At 39.0% G+C, this 20,740-nt stretch overlaps 1 protein-coding gene across 1 annotated transcript in view; it reads right to left on the bottom strand.

The window, feature by feature from the left end:
• Window positions 1-14,472, bottom strand: part of lrrtm4l1 (leucine rich repeat transmembrane neuronal 4 like 1) — a 65,163-nt gene extending 50,691 nt beyond the window's left edge. The window contains exons 1-2 of the mRNA XM_060908617.1: window positions 14,430-14,472; window positions 7,509-9,139 (exon numbers count right to left, since the gene is read on the bottom strand). Of these exons, the coding sequence (XP_060764600.1) occupies window positions 7,509-9,139; window positions 14,430-14,472 (1,674 nt within the window). The remainder of the gene's footprint in view (window positions 1-7,508; window positions 9,140-14,429) is intronic.
• Between the last annotated feature and the right edge of the window lie 6,268 nt (window positions 14,473-20,740).

Here is a 20,740-nt window from a genome sequence, read left to right as displayed (position 1 = left end):
GAACGTATCTTTTTTTTAATTTTTCAGGAATTATTATTATTATTATTATTATTATTATTATTATTATTGCATTTTTCACAATTTGCTCCTGTCATTTCGCTGCCGGTTTGTTTACAGTCTTCATCTTTAAGCATTCAACTTTTTTGAATTTTTTTAGACTGGTTCAAAAGCTCAAAGAAGTTTGAAAATTACAGAACTGAAATGTCCAAGGAAGAATTAAATAAATGTCTAAAGCCATTCTATACCTCGGCACGACAGCAAGATGGTGCTTTCTACAAAAAAACAAAGCTAAAGTCAATTCATGCCGCCATCGACAGGTTTTTAAGAAGTTCGCCTAAGCGGAAATGATTTTGTCGGATGTTTTGTATAAAGTTTTTATTTATCAAGTTTGCAAAATATAAAAAATAAAAATGCTCTGTTTCTCAAAATCCAGTGAATGTGGATAGAATAAAACAGGTATTCCACTCAATCTCAGTGTACATGGATTATAGACAACTCGGTGCTATGCACCTCGTCGGCTATCAGCTCATGTACGACTCGATTTAATGGGATAATTGTTAAATAGATTTTGCTTGGTACTGTTTTAATAGTGCATTGAATGACAAAAAAGTTTACAGTTCCATGGAAATGTCAGTGTAAATCATTTACATAAATTGTCTATAAACTGCCTTAAATGTCAGTTCTATTTCCACTGTCCAAAATTTCAGCAACTTTCAAAGTAAAAGTTTTTTAAATGTTATGAATGAGCTTTTCCCGCCGTTTGTTTGTTTTTTTCCACACTGTTGCATAAATACAGCACAGTATGTGATTGGAAAAGCCTTAAGAACATCATTAACAGTTGAAAAACTACAAGGTAATGAGAAAACAGTATCGTGAAAAAGTCTGCTCTTGAGATGGGACTCCAAAAAGATTAAAAAACAAACAAACAAACAAACAAACAAACAAACAAACAAACAAACAAACAAACAAGCTGTCAGTGAACTTGAAAACAAAACACCATCTCCCCCCCCCCTTTTTTTTGGCAATTTTAACTCTGAAATAAAAAAGAAAAGTGGCCATTTTTCAGCTGTATTTGACTGACTGACATTTCAACACATCCCTATTTATTTATTATAAACTTTTTAAAGTATAAATTCTTATCCATCACTACATTTGCAAGACTTTTCCTTTGTCGTTGAAATGTTAATTCGTGGTCAGACATCAGTCTCCAGCTCCGAGGCATGTTCCTGAATTTGGTGCAGGATGTGAGCAATTCTTATTTCTGTACTGTATCTCTATTCTTTTGTGTTTTTGTTTTATATATATATATATATATATATATATATATATATATATATATATATATATATATATAGTATATTTCCACACTCTCACAGTGTCTGACCAGCCTCCACAGGGACTCCTGCCATCGGCAAAGTTGAAATGCAAAACTCCGAGCAGGGTCTGGCTCCAACACACTTTCATCAGCCGAATCATAACTGACGCTTGTTCTTCTATTATTAAAACCTTCTTTTGCTTCAAAAAACAAAGCTGTGTAATTTCATGAAAGTTGTCATATAGCTAGCTTTGGTGTATATCTATAAATATCTATATATCTATAGGGGAGTTAGTTGCAGATTTTCTCAGGTAATTGGATTTCTCTCCTCTATGGCTTTTATTCCAGAATTTACAGGAGGTATTACAGGCTCTGCCTCATCACCCGTCAATTTCTGGCGTTTTATTTCAATATGTATGTCCATATGGTAGAAGTAATGATATCTGAAGCAATATATTCCCTGTAAGTATGGTTGATCTCCCTGGATTAGATACATAAGGTGACAGAGCTAGCCAAATACATTAGTCATGCAGCACAGAGATCATTTGGTGGTCAGGCTGGGAGTGAATATGTCTTTATATTAGATATTTCAAAAAAGAAAAAACTTATAAAGATTGTATGTTATTAACGGTAACAAAAACCAAAACAAGCAGCGAAAATCTGTTCATTTTCCATGCGCTCGTTTCTCATACCCAGGCTCAAGCTTTGGGCTGTTTACACATCCAGTAGGTCATTAAAGTGACCCAGCCATCTTCATTACCCAACCCAAACATCTACGTGCTTTTCTTTCGCTCTCTCATTCTTGCTTTTCCTCTGCTTTAATACACAGATTTCATGCCTCAAAATGCAGAACCTGTTTTTCAGCAAAAATAATGACTTTTTTTTTTCCTGGAAAACAACCACCAAATTTCAACGATAGAATGAATTTGAGTCCGAATGAGCTTCAGGACATCAAAATGTCCTGAAAATCAAAATATCGATGTGTATTACTTTCTTTTCCGGATGAGTTCTAGTAGTAATTACTGGGATATTTGGCATAAATGGAGTTCTTTTACTGGCAGGAAGATGACAAGCCATGTTGTGAGATATTTTAAAATCTTCAGTTGACACGAGGCTTGTAACAGTTTCATGGTGTATGATTAACCGTGAAATACACACAGACATTAAAGTGCATTTCTGTGTCTTTTAGATCAGTGCACCATCTTTCTTGTTCAACTAACAACAACAACAATGTTGATTAATACTGACAGTTGGCCTCTTTTATCAAGCTGCATACCGACTGATTTATTACCTCCAACATCTTTGTTGGACAAGGTCATATGAGTATTTTCGCCTCTGGTTGTTTGCCTGCCTTTTCCCAATGTAACTCAGAAAGTACTGAATGGATTTGGATGAAATTTGGTGGACAGCTTTAGTATTATCCTAGGATCAAGTGATTTGATTTTGACATTGATAACATGTGATTTGGTGAAGGTATGGACTCTACCGAGTGCCCTTCTAGTTATAGCTGCTATAACGCAAGTGACAACAGGAACTATCTTGTTTTGCAGATATTAAATATTTAAATTCAAATATCTATTCTTTATTAAATAATAAATGTTAGCCTGGGTTTATCCGTATCAGTGAGATTGCTTCTGGAGCCATTTTTCCAGACCTGGACCTGATCCAATAAAACATCTGACCAATCAGGTCATTGTTTACATGTGACATTGTCTGAGCACGTGCTATTTTTCCCTGGGTATCTTTGTACATCCTTGTTGCATCATGAAGTCACGGAATATGGATTCATGGAAAATCAAAAATATAATACAAAACACGGCTCTTTTATTCATGGATATGTGCTTTTCCATGAAGTAAATGAATAAAGTGAACATATAAATGCAGGTAAGATATTTTAATGATGAACTTTGGCAGTCCAAACATTTAATTGTTTTAGATTTCTTAATTTTTTATCCGTGACGCATCATCCGTATGAAATCGGTAACCAATCTGTAATATACTGAAACGTCCGTGACCAATCCATAAATTATTAGCATCCGTGATGTATCCGTATTAAAATCCATAACCACTCCATATTTTGTATTCTTTTTTATTATATTTCTGTAATCCGTGACCTATCCGTATTATAATCAGCCACCGGAGTGTGTGTGTGGATGGTTTTGGAGTCCAACCTGTACAGTATGACCCGGAATAATGTGCTACTACTTGGAAAAAACTTCCACGACTATTCCTAAATTGCATGCGTTTATTTCCCTGAGTGGCAGGACTAAGTGGGATTATAGTGGGATTATAGTGGGGATTATAGTTGTGGTGTTTCTGCTCCAGACTGGAATTAAACTCAGGCAGAGGGAGAGTCAGAGTTGGAGTTATAGGTGTAGGTAGAGTTATCCATGTTGTGGGACCGGGGCCCTTACCCTGATTGTTAATTTTGTGCTCCCAGCTGTCTGTGCACTTTACCTTTTATGGAGTTTTGTGGGTGTTACTAAAGCACTAAATGCAAATGAGTGATGCCTGGAATGCACTTTGCACGTTATACGTGATTAACATACACATGCGAGTACTGAAGAAAATTAGTGTTTCTGAAATGTTTCTAAATCCGTTGGAAATTTTTTTGCACAATCAATATTTATTAAAATGAGGTATATGTAATGTGCATGGAATTTTTTATAGTGATGATCACGCGTACATCATTAACACAGAGATCTCTTATTCCTCTTAGTCCCTAATGCGCAACGCTCAGAATGACCTCCAACACCATTAATTCAACACACACACACAGTCTGTCCAGAAAACTAACCCACAGAATAAAGAAAACCAATTACAAAATTTGATCTTTTTTTGTTTCCTTTTGATTTCTTTTAAATGTATAATGTTGTGCAAAAGTTGTGACTTTTGTCTTAAAAAATCCGAAAAAATATTTCACCTTGGACTTGTGTGTTTTTAAATGGTTGATTAATATCATGATATTTTTAAAATCGGTTATCATATTGTGATATTTTCAGACTGTATCTCCCCTCAAACAGATAAAGACTCCACCAAGCCTCCATTTTAAAATGTCCGGCAATCTCTATATTTCCATTCCAACTTGGCACGCGGATCCGCAGAAGGAGGTAAAAAAGGTAAACGAAACGGACAAAAAAATCCACCTACTCCATTAAATACAACTAATTATAGTTAGATAGCCAATGGAAAGTGTGTTCTGTTCTCACTAATGAGCCGTGCAGTGCAGATCTATATCTAAAGCTCCATCTCGAGAGCCTTCTGTGCCTTTTGCTGAAAATGAATCATTTGACATCTGTTTCATAGTAATTCAACAAGCAAAATCAGCTTAACTTCAAGATGTATGACCATTAAGTCTGCCATGAAATGCAAACAGAAAGCTTTAATTTGACCGTATTTACCATATACGCTAATGCAAATGTACTCATTACTGCTACTGACTAAAACTGCAATAACACTTTCATACTTTTACACCAAACACATGTCTTAGTGCCTCTGAATATCATAGCTCCGGGTTTTTGAATGAATGAATGAATGAATGAATGAATAGTTCATAACGAACCTGAATGCTGCGGCAGAGCAAACAGAATAAAATAATGACGTGCAAAAGAAATAGTGAATGAAGCTTTGCTGCAATCGAATCAGTTTGGTTAAGTAACCATTGACTCTTGATGATCAGGGATTGTAATGTGTTTCATTCCAAAATGCAAAATTCTACGATTGGTAACTGTAAGCCGGGTTTACACTGTGCGATTCCTCGCTCTTAAGATTATTACACTAGATTTTCACACGATGAGATGATGTCCAAATTCAATAACAGACTTTACAATAACGTGTGTTCTCCATGTCAGATTATAGAATGAAGATCCTCTAACGATAGACCTGTGATTAAAGTCACACTCTGAGATAGGGGAGAGTGATATAACAAAATTATCACACTGCGATTTTTAAAGGTATTTCTGCAATACACAATATATACCATGATATAAGGGTCATTCTCGAATCCTGGGTACATTTCGCATCTCTGAGATAAACCTTTTGTTATTTTCCGCAAAAGAAATCTTTATTGAATCAGTTTTGAACAATAATGCAAATTATGACAAACTTTCACCAATAGCAATGCTCAATGTACATTTTAGACCCAATTTATCCACAAAACATGAACTAAATGATGTTTAGTTAATGTTTTAACTCCCCTCCCCCACATTATCGGCTGCCTTCGACTCCTGATTCATCCATTCAACTCCAATAAACAGGAAGTGATTCAGTCTCACAGTCTGTTTTTTGGGGCTTATTCTATTAACTGTTAAAAAAATCAGTTGCATAGAAAGTCGATTTTCTGTATTGTGTGAAATTTCAGTCTTAAAAAAACCAAACAAACATATTTTATCCGTCCCAATGTTCTTGTCAACTCTGTTATAAAACCGCTTAAAATCCACAAAGACTTTTAATAATATGCATGACACCTGCACCGAGTGATGTCACTTCCTCTGGCGGGAAACTTCAGAAAGGCAGTGAGTTATGTTCTATTTCTTCTCTCATTTATTTGAACAAAAATATTACGGATTTTACACCAACAGTAGATGAATTATTTGTCAAATCTGTTATTGTGATATTGGAGCGAATCTCTTGCTCGTTTTTTTTAAACAATAATATGATTAAAATCCATACAATTCTGTTTTTATACATGCCGTGTGGTAGCTAGTTTGAGGTTAGCGTATGGAATTAAGACACAAAATGGTGGAAAATGTCGACTCTGATATTGTCAATTCTGTTAACAGATTGCCCTGGAGTGCCCAGTTTAACGATAACAGAGTTGACGATGGCTAACGGAATTAAGACTTGAAATGTACCCACAATTATAGAACGGGCCGTATACAGGTTAAGGCTCATTTATTCTCAACATTAAATATGGATAAGGATGGAGCATTCTGTCTGTACTCTGCATTCATTTCATCCATATATATGCACATGTTTTCTGAAAACTTATGGATACAGCTGAAACAGAGTATTATCACCATAAATTATGGGGGCAGTGTAGCCAACATTTCAAGCAAGACATAAAGACATTTTAAAAATGGCCGAACTTTTTAAGGAGAGGTTTAATTAAAATTTTTAAACATCTACAGTATATGATGTTTACAGCATCTACAATGCTGACTCGGCTTTTGTCATTTTCTTAACAGGTACATTATTATAACCTCCTCTACCATCACCATGTTTCTTATTGTCAGAAACTACTGACTCTGAGATGCCCTCGAGTGGATGTATTGCTTAACATCCATGCCAACGTAAAGGACATGTGGAAGTAATGTGTCTACGATAATTCATTTGTGCTAGCAGTACTAGCGTGAATTGTTACTCTCACTCAGGATCTTCCTATTATTATTCTCCTAACATTTTTTAGGACGCTATTTCTCCCTCAGTTTTCAACCTATCATCACCAAATTTCACATGAAGAATACCTCTGGGCTGGCTGAATTACATTGCTGAGACTTTTGGTACTGATCTGGATCACTGATCCGGAATGATCTTTTAAAAAATGGGATTTTTTTCAATCACTTATAACTGTCAATTTTCATGATTTTTTTCAAATTTTTTTTTTAAATTTTGTTCAGGTCAGCTAGCGCAAATTACTATGACTTTAGTCACAGTCTCTATCTAGTTAAATTAGTTGTTTACCTTAAAAATAAAAATATTAAGTTCAAACTCTTCTTCAAAACATCATATCAGCTGCATCAGCTGCTTACAATCAGGTTGTAATTATTTTAAAAAAATAATAACAATATTTTATGACTATATTGATATCATCATATTCCCCATCCCTACTCTTAGATTTTAATACAAAATTTCAGAAACTGTAACAACTCCATTGATCACAATGTCAGGAAATCATAATTTACATTCTAAGACCATAAACCTCAACTCAAGACCAGAAAAATTCTTCACGATAAGCTATTTTTGTTTGCAACAGCAAAATCAGGCTGGGAATTGTACAGTGTAAACCCGGCTTTAAAGGCAAAATGGGTATAAGTCATAAATATGACTAAAAGGAGTCAAGGGTGCTTATCCTGATGCTTACTCGAGTGAGTACGAACGGTGTGCACAATGAAGAAGTTTACCTCTGTTGTCCAGAGCCGTTTCATTTGCTTTGATTTGTTTTGATTTTAGGCTGCCTTTGACATTGTCATACCTCACATTCCCTGGAGCCGGATATGGTACATGTGCAAGTACCAGTCCCATTGGCCAGTACATCCATGGCGTCTGGCGTGGCAGCAGGGTTGTAGCTCATGTAATATTCCTGCAGTTGGGAGCTCAGGTTCTGTTCTGGCTCAGGACTCTTTTTCCGTCGTTTCCGTCCAACCACGGAGCGCTGTTGCAACAGCCTTGTGGCGCCAGGATACCGTCTACAGGAGACATATATCACAGTCAAGATGAGTGATGTCGTAAAGAAAAGTGCCACAGCACCAACCACAATCTTATGGAAGGATAAGTCCTCTTGTTCTGGAGACAGTGTCACGAGCAGGCTGTTGGACGGTGGTGGCGTATTCGGAGGAGTGTCTCTGGGGTTGGTTTCAGGGATAGTAGGATGAGGAAGAGGTTGAGCAAACAATGGTGGGATGGGTGGTTCAGAGGTGGCGGGAGGCAGGGGTAGTTCGGGAGTTGTCAAAGGCAAGAATGGTTCAGGGGTAGTTTCCATACTTGACTCCCAAGTGTGGTGAGGAAATGGTGTTTGGGGGATGAGTTCAAAATCTTCACAATCTATATAATTTTTTGTTGCCTCCATAACCTTTTCCCCTTGAAGATGTTTAGGGCTGCTGCAAATGATACTTGTGTCTTTAGTTCCACGAAAATTCTTTAACCAGGCGACAAGAGGACAAATACCCGGCCCACAATCCCAGACATTCCCAGCCAGGCTGATTGTTGAGAGGGAAATCCAGGCTGCCACTGTCTCATGGGACACATTAGCAAGCTTGTTAGACTCCAAGTTAAGAACCTGAAGATTTGGCAAGCACTGAAAAACCACAGGATCCAGACTTTGGATTTCATTGCCAGATAGGTCCAGCTTCTGTAAGGTATACCACATCCAGGGGAGGCCTTGGTTAATTGCTCGAATACGATTCCACTGGAGGTACAACCCACGGAGATTTGCAAGACGTGGAAAAAGGAAGAAGTTGATCCGAGAGAATTGATTGTGCTCCAAGTGCAGTTCCATTAGCCGAGATAAACCCAAGAATGTGGTTCGTGTGAGGACCCGAAGTCGATTGTACCCCAGATCCAGAAACTCCAAGCTTCTGCACTCTATAAAAGCCCGAACAGGAATTGCTGTGAGTCCGTTGGAGCGTAGATGCAGATTTTGTAGCTTTCGAAGACCATGGAACTGACCTGGCTGCAATTCCTGGAGTTTGTTATAGGACAGGTCCAGGCTGCGAAGATTTGGCACACCGTGGAATGTAGCATTGTGTAGCTGTGAGATCCTGTTGGTGCTTAACACCAACTCCTTTAGCCGTCGGATACCCTGGAAAGCACGGCTATCTACAAATGAGATCTGATTGTGGTCCAAGTACAGCCAGAGTAGCTGGTTCAGGTGGGCAAACTGGTAAGGGAGCATTGTGTGCAATTCATTGTTTCGTAGAGACAAACCCTGGCAAGTTACTGAAATGTTCTCTGGGACATCGATGAAAGATGCTGAGTCACAATGGACGATTTTACCCTCACAGCGGCAGCTGTAGGGACATGTTTTCTCCCCAGAGCAGAGAAGAAGGATAAAGGAGGCAAGGAGAGAGAGGAGGCATGCTAATCTCTTGGCACAAATCGACAGACCTGTGAAAATAAAAACAACAACAAAAAAATCATTTTAGTGTACTTCAGAAAATTAAAAAGTTACTAATACTGCACCTGAGTTGCTAGAGGTTATTTAGGATAATGAAAAACATCCAAGCAAAGATAAACCTTGAAACACTACCAGATTCTACCACAGGATTAAAGGGTATGGCTTAAAGTCATGAATATAAGCAGTGTATAAAAGTGCCAAGGATCTTTTCAAGGGTTCTTCTTGCATGCGGCTCTCACAGTGGGGTTCAGGGACCATTACCCATCTCTGACACATCGCCAAGAGGTATGGCTCTACCAAACCAAAATTATCAAAAGTATTTTGTGATAGTGTTCTTATAGCTTTAACTTGTTGCTTGAAATGAATCCTCAACACATCAAAAATAATTAGGTGTATAAATAATGTTAACGTGGACATACAGTGGTGCTTGAAAGTTTGTGAACCCTTTAGAATTTTCTATATTTCTGCATAAATATGACCGAAAACATCAGATTTTCACACAAGTCCTAAAAGTAGATAAAGAGAACCGAGTTAAAGAAATGAGACAAAAATATTATACTTGGTCATTTATTTATTGAGGAAAATGATCCAATATTACATATCTGTGAGTGGCAAAAGTATGTGAACCTCTAGGATGAGCAGTTAATTTGAAGGTGAAATTAGAGTCAGGTGTTTTCAATCAATGGGATGACAATCAGGTGTGAGTGGGCACCCTGTTTTATTTAAAGAACAGGGATCTATCAAAGTCTGATCTTCACAACACATGTTTGTGGAAGTGTATCATGGAATAAACAAAGGAGATTTCTGAGGACCTCAGAAAAAGCGTTGATGATGCTCATCAGGCTGGAAAAGGTTACAAAACCATCTCTAAAGAGTTTGGACTCCACCAATCCACAGTAAGACAGATTATGTACAAATGGAGGAAATTCAAGACCACTGTTACCCTCGCCAGGAATGGTCGACCAACAAAGATCACTCCAAGAGCAAGGCGTGTAATAGTCGCTGAAGTCACAAAGGACCCCAGGGTAACTTCTAAGCAATTGAAGGCCTCTCTCACATTGGCTAATGTTAATGTTCATGAGTCCACCATCAGGAGAACACTGAACAACAATGGTGTGCATGGCAGGGTTGCAAGGAGAAAGCCACTGCTCTCCAAAAAGAACACTCCTACTCATCTGCAGTTTGCTAAAGATCATGTGGACAAGCCAGAAGGCTATTGGGAAAATGTTTTGTGGATGGATGAGACCAAAATAGAACTTTTGGGTTTAAATGAGAAGCGTTATGTTTGGAGAAAGGAAAACACTGCATTCCAGCATAAGAACCTTATCTCATCTGTGAAACATGGTGGTGGTAGTATCATGGTTTGGGCCTGTTTTGCTGCATCTGGGCCAGGACAGCTTGCCATCATTGATGGAACAATGAATTCTGAATAATACTAGTGAATTCTAAAGGAAAATATCAGGATATCTGTCCATGAACTGAATCTCAAGAGAAGGTGGGTCATGCAGCAAGACAACGACCCTAAGCACACAAGTCGTTCTACCAAAGAATGTTAAAGAAGAATAAAGTTAATGTTTTGGAATGGCCAAGTCAAAGTCCTGACCTTAATCCAGTGGAAATGTTGTGGAAGGACCTGAAGCGAGCAGTTCATGTGAGGAAACCCACCAACATCCCAGAGTTGAAGCTGTTCTGTACGGAGGAATGGGCTAAAATTCCTCCAAGCCGGTGTGCAGGACTGATCAACAGTTACTGGAAACATTTAGTTGCAGTTATTGCTGCACAAGGGGGTCACACCAGATACTGAAAGCAAAGGTTCACATACTTTTTGCCACTCACAGATATGTAATATTGGATCATTTTCCTCAATAAATAAATGACCAAGTATAATATTTTTGTCTCATTTGTTTAGCTGGGTTCTCTTTATCTACTTTTAGGACTTGTGTGAAAATCTGATGATGTTTTAGGTCATATTTATGCAGAAATATAGAAAATTCTAAAGGGTTCACAAACTTTCAAGCACCACTGTAATGTGTTGTGTCTGTTGAAAGTTCAGGAATGAATAGTTCAGTGAATGCAATAAATCTCCAGAATGTTACAGTGCACATTTAAATAATGAGCCTAATGTTTAGATAGATGGATTGCGTTCATAAAATAAATCTGTACTGACTCGGTCCACTGAATTTCATTTACAAGTAAAACATTTCACGACCCTTTGTTTGAAATGGTCCTACAGTTTCTCTTTCTGGGATTTTCCTTTAGCAAAGGTTCCATGTGCTTTAGAAACCAGAATAGAACCATTAACCATTCATCTGGACACTGTTTTCTAAAAGCCTCGGCATACTTTGTGTGGAGATGCCTTTCAGCATTAATAAAAAATATGTCGAGCAAATGGGCGTTGTACAGAAGTTTCGCTCTCTGTGTTGTGATTGGTCTGTGACTGGTCCTTACAAATGAGTCAATTTATTAATTAATTCCAATCCAAAAAGCCAATTCCTTCCAAAAATGGAGGACCTTGAAGATAGCAATTTTCATGGAAATTGTCATGAGATTGTAATAGTGCCACCTGCAGTGCTGGAGCACTCATATCTGAAAGCCAATACGACATTGTAGAATTGTAGAAAATAAGATTAGCAGCTCAACCAGGTGATGAGCTTATGCCATCATGTGTAGTCTGTCTGTCGTCCGTTGTCCGTCCGGCATCGTCCACATTTCATGAAAATTGCTTCTTCTCTTTCAATTCACCAATTTTTATTATTTTTGGCAGGAAGGTAGGTCTGCCTGGGCTGCATATAGCTTCTACTCAAATTTGCATAATTACAATTAATAATGAAGATATGCAGGAATTAAGCCCTAACAAGCAGTTTCCACACAAATCGCTTCTTCTCCCTCAATTCTTCACCGATTTTGATTCTTCCTGGCATGAAGGTAGAGGTACCTAGGGTGCTTATAACTTCTACCCAGATTTGCTTAATTACAATTATTAATGAAGTTATGGACTAATTAAGTGTTAATGAGCAGTTCAACAAAAATCATTTCTTCTCGGTCAATTCCTCGTCGTTTTGGATTCCTTCTGGTAAATAGGTTGGGATTCCTAGGGTGGATGTCACTTCTATATATAGTTTACAACATTTATTGTGCAAGGTGGCCCACTTTAGATCGTTCCTTCTGGACCAGATGAGGCCGGAGTGAGCTACGCCATCAATGACGGTCTCGTTTTTATTTTCATACAACTGTCTCAGACATCGTTTCTGCACTAAGTACACTTTAAGAGTTCAAGAGGAAGGTCTATGAGATCAGGGTTAATAACATGCATCAACAGATAATACCGCAGCATTAATTCCTGAGAGCAAGCCTTTTCATTTACATCCTTCATGAATTATGAATCATGAACAAGAAAGCCAGCTGTTGTTATAATTACGACACCATGCTGTCCAAAGAGCATAAATATCTCTGAGACCAACGTGGTTAAAAAAAGTGTCCAAATGCTTTACTGGAGTTAAAATGACATTAATCTTCTGAATAAATGTGATGCAGTCCTAAAAATCCTGGAGGAACTTGCCAAAGATGAATTTTGGACAAAAAAGGAGAAAAAAAATCAGGATTTGACCTAAACTGAGTTTGTCTGCCAGTAATATACTTTGACATCTCTACTATAATAAACCATCAGTTTACTGTATCTACAGTATATACTGAGTTGTATAAAAGCTCAGTTTGATTCAGTTTGTACTAAGGCTACGTTTACATTAGACCGTATCTGTCTCATTTTCTTCGCGGATGCACTGTCCGTTTACATTAAACCGCCTGGAAACGCCGGGAAACGGGAATCCGCCAGCGTCCACGTATTCAATCCAGATCGTGTCAGCTCCGGTGCTGTGTAAACATTCAAAATACGCGGATGCGCTGTGCTGAGCTCTAGCTGGCGTCTCATTGGACAACGTCACTGTGACATCCACCTTCCTGATTCGCTGGCGTTGGTCATGTGACACGACTGCTGAAAAACGGCGCGGACTTCCGCCTTGTATCACCTTTCATTAAAGAGTATAAAAGTATGAAAATACTGCAAATACTGATGCAAATACTGCCCATTGTGTAGTTATGATTGTCTTTAGGCTTGCCATCCTTCCACTTGCAAGTGGTAAGTGATATGCGCTGGGATCACACACACAGCGGCTCAGTCCCGAATCACTGCTCGTGCACTTCACTCGCGTGCTCTGTGAGCTGCGCAGGGCCGGAGTGCGCACCCTCCAGAGGGCACTCGCTGTTCAGGGCGGAGTGATTTGGAGCGCAGGATGCCTGCGGAGCCGAGCGTATCCGTGTATTGGTGTTGCTGTGTGCACGGCTAACGGTTTTAGTGTAAACGCGAATCGTTTTAAGAACATTAATCTGATGATCCACTGATTCGACGTAATGTAAACGTAGCCTAAGGCTTGGTGAAAATGTTCAGAATGCCCCTACTCCATCGAATCACCATCATCAAAATGAAGAAGAGCACTTACACATTCTGGACAGTCCAGACAGGATTAAAAGGTTCAATTGACTTAATACAGGGTTAGTCAAAATTATGTTAACACTAATGGATTATTTTTCTCCTGAATGTGTGGTGCGCTGTGACCACTGCTGGCATACCGTAATTAGGCGCTACTTTTTTGACACCCCAACAGTGACGTCAGATGTCTACTTACAGATGGTGCAGCAGTGCGCCATTGATGAACTTCTACTACAGATCCGATTGGTTTCTACCATTTAAGTGTTAACATAATTTTGACTAACCCTGGCTATAAATAAATAAAAACAAGAAATATAGTCGGGTGGTACGGTGGTGGAGTGGTTGCCTCACAGCAAGAAGGTTCTGGGTTCTGTGCGGAGTTTGCATGTTCTCCCCGTGTCCGTGTGGGTTTCCTCCGGGTGCTCCGGTTTCCCCCACAGTCCAAAGACATGCAGGTTAGGTTAACTGGTGACTCTAAATTGAGCGTAGGTGTGAATGTGAGTGTGAATGGTTGTCTGTGTCTATGTGTCAGCCCTGTGATGACCTGGCGACTTGTCCAGGGTGTACCCCGCCTTTCACCCGTAGTCAGCTGGAATAGGCTCCAGATTGCCCACAATGCTGCGCAGTGTAAGCGTTTACGGATAATGGATGGATGGAAGAAATATAGTCATCAGAAATGAAGTGAGTGAATGAAACAGTGATTGTTTTCCCCAGTGATGATATCGTGAACAGGGATAAGTGAGGTGAAGCGTCAACCTTGTGGCTTGTGTTTAAATGCCGTGATTGACTTTTACCTGAGGTGCTGAGAGTCAGAGTGATGTGGATGATTGTGATCATCACCGTTAGAAAGTTAGAATAAAATTTGGCAGTAGTGTTGTTTTTCCAGAAGTACATTAGGTAATAAATATAGAGGTCACTGCAGTGTCTTTCAGTGGAATTGGATTGAAGTGAAAAGTGAATTTTCTGCTTTTTCACTTTTGGCAGTAGTTCAAAAAATGCTAGAACTTTATTTAAGCACAAGAGAAATGTGTTTCTTATTCAAATTTGACCAAATGTTCTCAATTCCTGATGGTACATTTGTGCCAATTTTTCTTCTTTTTTTTTTCTCTTTTCTTTTTTTTTACCAAGAAAGAAAAGAAACACTAACAACAGTTTTATTGCGAATCTCTCACATGTTAGCAAGCATGATAACTCTGATGATACAAGCTGGGTGAAATGCTTTGAGGGGAAAAGAAAGTGCACACAGCAGTAGATAGCTTACACGAAGCATTTATATTACAGAAATATTTAATATTATCTCAAGCATTTGTTTTATATGTTTTATGTAGTGTTTATTCTATTGTTTTAACCTGCTTTAACTTTGTTTTTACCTTGCAAATCGTCTTTGAGTATTGAGAAAAGTGCTATTATTATTATTATTATTACGTGTTAAAGTGAGAGATTTAGGCCCACTTTACACAGGGACGGTCTGAAACAAAAACGCAAAAGTCCGTTTTCGTTCTCACTTTTTTCCGCGTCTACACGACCGTTTTCAAGGAGGAAATCTGCGTCTATACGGTGACGCATAAATGTGTGGAATTCAATTGGATGTGCACGCCCGGTGGCTAGGTGGTGCTGTGAAAGACCTCCGCTATGTCTGCACGCATGCGCAACGTCTTCCGTCTTGTCTGATCTGCACATCTGCGCCGCGAAAACTTTGACTACTCTGGCTATGGTAAGTAAGAAAGTAAGTAAAAAAGTAAGAGCATACTATACCCGCCTCTGTTCATTAACGGTATATGTGCAGATTCGGTATAGATGTTCGAAGGACTCCTGGACGTTTATTAAAGCTGCCAGAGCAGCTTGAAGGTCCGTTGGATCGATGTAATCAGACATGCTCTTACTTTTTTACTTACTTTCTTACTTCCCGGGCTGGCATGTACAGTATATGACATATGTATGACGTAAACGCGTACCCGACGTGAGCAGATCCGAGCAGAGTTTCGCGTATTGGGTAGTTTAGACGGATATGCAACGGGGGATGTTTTTAACTTATCCACTCTGGAAGGCGTTTTCAATTTTTTTCCGTTTTTCAGCCTCGGAAACGGCGTCCCTGTGTAGACGAAAGGCACTTCTGATAAAATATTTAGTCATTTTTACCCGACAGCGTCCTCGTGTAAACGGGCCCTTAGATCGACTCTGTGATCCTATTTTAAAAATTTTCAAATTAATAATTATAGAGTCATGTCACAGGTAGGAAGTAGCAATTTTGAAAAAAACAACAACAACAAAAACGTCAAAAGTACTAGCTGAAACTTCATGGCCAAGTAAAGTACAGAGCTTACAAACACCAAATTAAGTACTCTAACAAAGGAATTGTACTTATTGTTTCTGTTTAACACTAAATAAAACCTCAGTAACAAGACGAACTTTGCAGGAGGACGTTGTCTGTGGACTCCATTCCTCCAGCAGCACTGCACTGTTTTTTCTTCCCCTCTTTCGCTTACTGAAACCCACCATTAATGTTTCTTCCTTCAAGGTTGACTGCATGAACATTTCTGAGATCGCACTGCGCCCTCGCTGGCTTTTTAACGTCATTTTTTACCATCTCCAGTTTGTCTAATATTTAAATGTAATCAATGAATCAAATGTAAACATTATTAAATATATAAAGATGCTATATGTATATAATCCTAATGGTGAGGGATCGCCAAGTGATTTAAAAAGCACTTTAATACTCTAAAATTAATTATCATGAATGCCCTGAAATTAAATTATACCACAAATACCATTTTTATTGTGTTTCATTAAAGGTGATTGGTCAAGCTTGAATGATAAATCAACGTATTGTATCTTTTGAGCCATTAAATCAAGCTAATAGCTGCTTCGGTTTGCTTCATACTGCGCGATTCATGCCAGAAAGAGATTGGGGTAAAGTGGACGATTTGTTTCAGGGTCGGATCACGTCCAAAACTAAGGCAGAAATGACTCTGAATCATTATACAGAGCGAAGCAGAATTGTGTGGAGTCAGTGCACATGTCTGTAACCCTCAGTGAGATAAGAGCGAGGTCCGGGACGCTAAAGCAGACTCTCTGTTAGAAATGATAAAGTCATCAGTTTTTGGCTGAAACGTTCTCCCAGTGATGCTGCAAATTTCTGAGTGATGGCTGCCATCGTTATGGTCACATAATGTCCTGCTAATCATCTAACACATTCTCTCTAATCATCAGCAATTAGCATTTATCTATTAGCTATGTGTATTTGCAATAAAACATATACTATGGATCTAGTTAGAAGTTTATTTGACCGTGTTAAAGCGAGACGGCCTTTCAGTTTCATAAAATCAGTGAAATTTAGTTCCGTCTGAAATGTGGTCATTGTGATGTATGTTTATTTCTGTAATATCTCACAAAATATCAGGCCATTCTGTGGCTGGGAAGTTATTTAATTTGAGGGGATTAAAGCAAATAATGTGCATGAAATCGCTCGCTTGGCGCAGTCAAGCAGACAGAGGAAGTCCGTGTGCGCATGCGCAGGTTTACCTTCTTCTTCTTCTTCTTTTGGGTTTTACAGCAGCTGGCATCCACAGTGTTGCATTACTGCCATCTACAGGTTTCCCTTTGAGCGTGCACTGACAGTTCCATCATTCTGTCGCTAAACGAACAGCTGATCACACCGAGGTGCTCGCTGAGCGCCAATATTTATTAGTTTGGTCCTGCGTTTCCTTTCCTTTGTATATAACATAACGTCTTTTCTTCTCGCTTTCTGTTACTGTAGTCGCTCTTTCACATTTCATTCGCACACTCACGTCCTCCATTTTTCTCTCCAGTTTCAAATTTGTATCCCACAATGCCTTGCGTGAACGGGGAAAGCCCACCACGTGATGCATGACGTAGTATCTTGAATTGGGTCATGGTGAAGCAGGAAAAAATAGCGAAGAATTTAGGGCCACATGATGTTTAAATTTATTAATTGTTCTATTTAAAAAAAAACTAATAAAATTGGAAGCCTGTGATTCGAATTCAGTAGCTTTCGGTCACTAAACAAAAATAATTGGGTGTCGGGAAAATTCTTTTAACCCTTTGATGCAAAACATGGGTCAAAAGTGACCCGGCTGAGTTTTTATCTTCTATATCTTTGCAATAAATTAATTCCATCATTCAGTATTCAAGGTATTCCTCAATTAACTTGTTTTTGATCATCATACATCCTTATTTAATTTTTTCCTTTCTTACTTTTTGAATAAAAACCCTTTTTGTATCACTACCCTTCTAATGCACAACATGGGTCAAAAACGACCTGCGTTCATTTTCCAGGTTATTTCATGTACGGCTGAGTGTTTCTATGATCTACTTTGAAATAAATTCATTTCATCATTTACTTTTCCAAATATGCAGTAAATATCTTGTTTTTGTTTAGAACAAATCATCATTTTTATTTTTCCTTTCTTAAGTTATGAACAAGCACAGCTTTTGTAATTCTACATCAAGTTTACACGCATGGGTCAGAACCGACCCGCATGCATTTACTCCAGCGTTTGGTGGGAACTGTGAATTGTGCTTGTGTCAGACATTTCACAGCTCAGCACGGCGCCCTTTGCCCATCTCATACATGGAAGTAATGTTTTTCAATTGTTCTAACATTACCTTAGAAAAAAATTGATTATGTTTAGGTTCCCTTGAGAGTGAGTAGATTACTTGTCAGAAAGTTACAAGTAATTACTATTAGCTACCGAGCTGTTGATGTATTCTACTTTAGTTAGCTAATTTTATTGTAGTTGGCTTAGCTAATGACATAGTTAATAAATAAATAACTGGCCCCATTCACTGCTAAAGTAATTACTCGAAACAAATTATTATTATAGTATTAAGACAGGGCGGCACGGTGGTGTAGTGGTTAGTGCTGTCGCCTCACAGCAAGAAGGTCCGGGTTTGAGCCCCGTGGCTGGCGAGGGCCTTTCTGTGTGGAGTTTGCATGTTCTCCCCGTGTCCACGTGGGTTTCCTCCGGGTGCTCCGGTTTCCCCCACAGTCCAAAGACATGCAGGTTAGGTTAACTGGTGACTCTAAATTGAGCGTAGGTGTGAATGTGAGTGTGAATGGTTGTCTGTGTCTATGTGTCAGCCCTGTGATGACCTGGCGACTTGTCCAGGGTGAACCCCGCCTTTCACCCGTAGTCAGCTGGGATAGGCTCCAGCTTGCCTGCGATCCTGTAGAAGGATAAAGCGGCTAGAGATAATGAGATGAGATGAGATTTTTGTTCATAAAGTAGGAAAGAAAAAATTAAATTAATGATTTGTGGTAATTAAAAACAAGATATTTAAAGAATACTTGGAATATTCAATCATAAAATAAATTGATTTCAAAAGATAGAGCAAAGAAAAACTCAGTCAGCATGAAATAACCTGGAAAATGAATGCGGGTCATTTTTGACCCATGTTGTGCATTAGGGCCTCTGCGTGCTCTTGCGACAAGGCTTTCGCAGATAGCTTTTCGCAGACAGTTGTAATTTATCGTTGAGTGGGGAGTAATAGGCGTGCGCGATGTTATTCACTGCCACAACGCAAGGGGGCGCGAAGTCGCGAAATCGCTAGGAGTAGTTGGTGGGTGTGGTTAGTGGAGTGTTTATCCTCCGGTTACTTATAATGACTAGAACTGGAGTCGTATAGATGTACGTCCTTCCTCACTTCCTCGATCAACCGCTCTTTGTGCTGCTCCATCTTCGCTTGTGTTTTTAAAAATGGCGGTCGTGAAAACAAACCAAACCGGGAAAGTAGGGAAGCGGAAGTGCGTGTACAGCGAATGTAGAGTGGACCTGGAGTGGACCAATCAGAGTCCTCTTGTCTGCGACGCTGTCTGCGAGGCTTCTGTGGTGGTCACAATTTTTGGGAGGTGTGCGCAGAGCGTCTGCGAAGGGGAGGGGCTACGCAGACACCATCTGCGATGCTGTCTGCGAGGACTGCGTTGTCAGCATAAATTGGCCTTTAGAAGGGGTGTGCATATGTTTTGCATCAAAGGGTTAATGACCTACACTTTAAAAATCTGAAAGGGAGTACAGCTTTAATATACAACAAAGCAATAAGAGCCATGAGAGGTGACTTGTACTGATGTAAAACCAAAATGAGACTAATTGTACATTTTGTATTGATGTTGTTTTGAGCTGCGCTAACTTAAACAGCCGTTGTGATCGTTTGATGATGGCTGTCGGTGTTTTGTGTGTTATCACAGTCACCAAAACAACTGCCAAGCTGCCTGAGTACAAAAGCTCTGCAGGCGATGGAATGATTTTCAGGATGCAAAGTGCCTCTCTGCGCTCGCCAAAGCCAGACAGCTCCCTCACTTCCCCCTTTTACCCAGTCAAATATTCCCTAATAGCTTTTTTCTTCTCACTCGAGAGGCTCTTTTTTCCCCTTCATGTCTTCTTCTGTTATATTAAAAACATGGCAAACAAGCCAGGGCTTTTATCCCACCGGGTAAAATAAATTTTGAATAATTAAAGAAGGCCGTATTTATCCATGTTAAGTGCACTCCTAATTGAACTTTTCAGCACGTGCAATTAACCCTTCCCTCCACTTCCCTCTGTGATTTAGCCCCTGACCTCGTCCTGCTTTAAATATTTATGCGCTACATTTATTTTACTCCATTCGTTCTGTCAGAGGTTGTGCTTTTAACATAAATCTGTTATTTTGTCACACACTACATCCCCCTCTTATCACTCAGTATGATGACACTCAGGTGCATTTTAGATGTACATCAAATAATGGCACAATTGTCAGGGGCTTCAAAGTTTGGGAGAATAGCAGGGTGCAAAATGGTAAAATGTCTGCCAACGGCAGACGTGCGATTTGTCAAAAAAAACAGAAGGGGGGATTTTTTTTTTTTTTTAAACATCACAAAATTAAGGTAACAATAGGCTAACAGCTCAATAACATCCGATGATATCAAATGAATAACACTAAATGAAAACGAACACTAAACCAGAGATAGTAAATTCATCTTCCTATCTCTCTGACTAAATACACGAACACTAACACACAACAAAGTTCGCATTGCTTGTCGCGTTGCTGTGATGTTTCTCTCCCTCCGGATTAAATGGACAGTGACTCGAAAATCACTAAAATACATGAA

The sequence above is a fragment of the Neoarius graeffei genome, chromosome 25 (genome assembly GCF_027579695.1).
Source record: "Neoarius graeffei isolate fNeoGra1 chromosome 25, fNeoGra1.pri, whole genome shotgun sequence".
NCBI classification, from domain to species: domain Eukaryota; kingdom Metazoa; phylum Chordata; class Actinopteri; order Siluriformes; family Ariidae; genus Neoarius; species Neoarius graeffei.
Note: the sequence above shows the minus strand (reverse complement) of the source record. Positions and strands in the feature narration are given on the sequence as shown.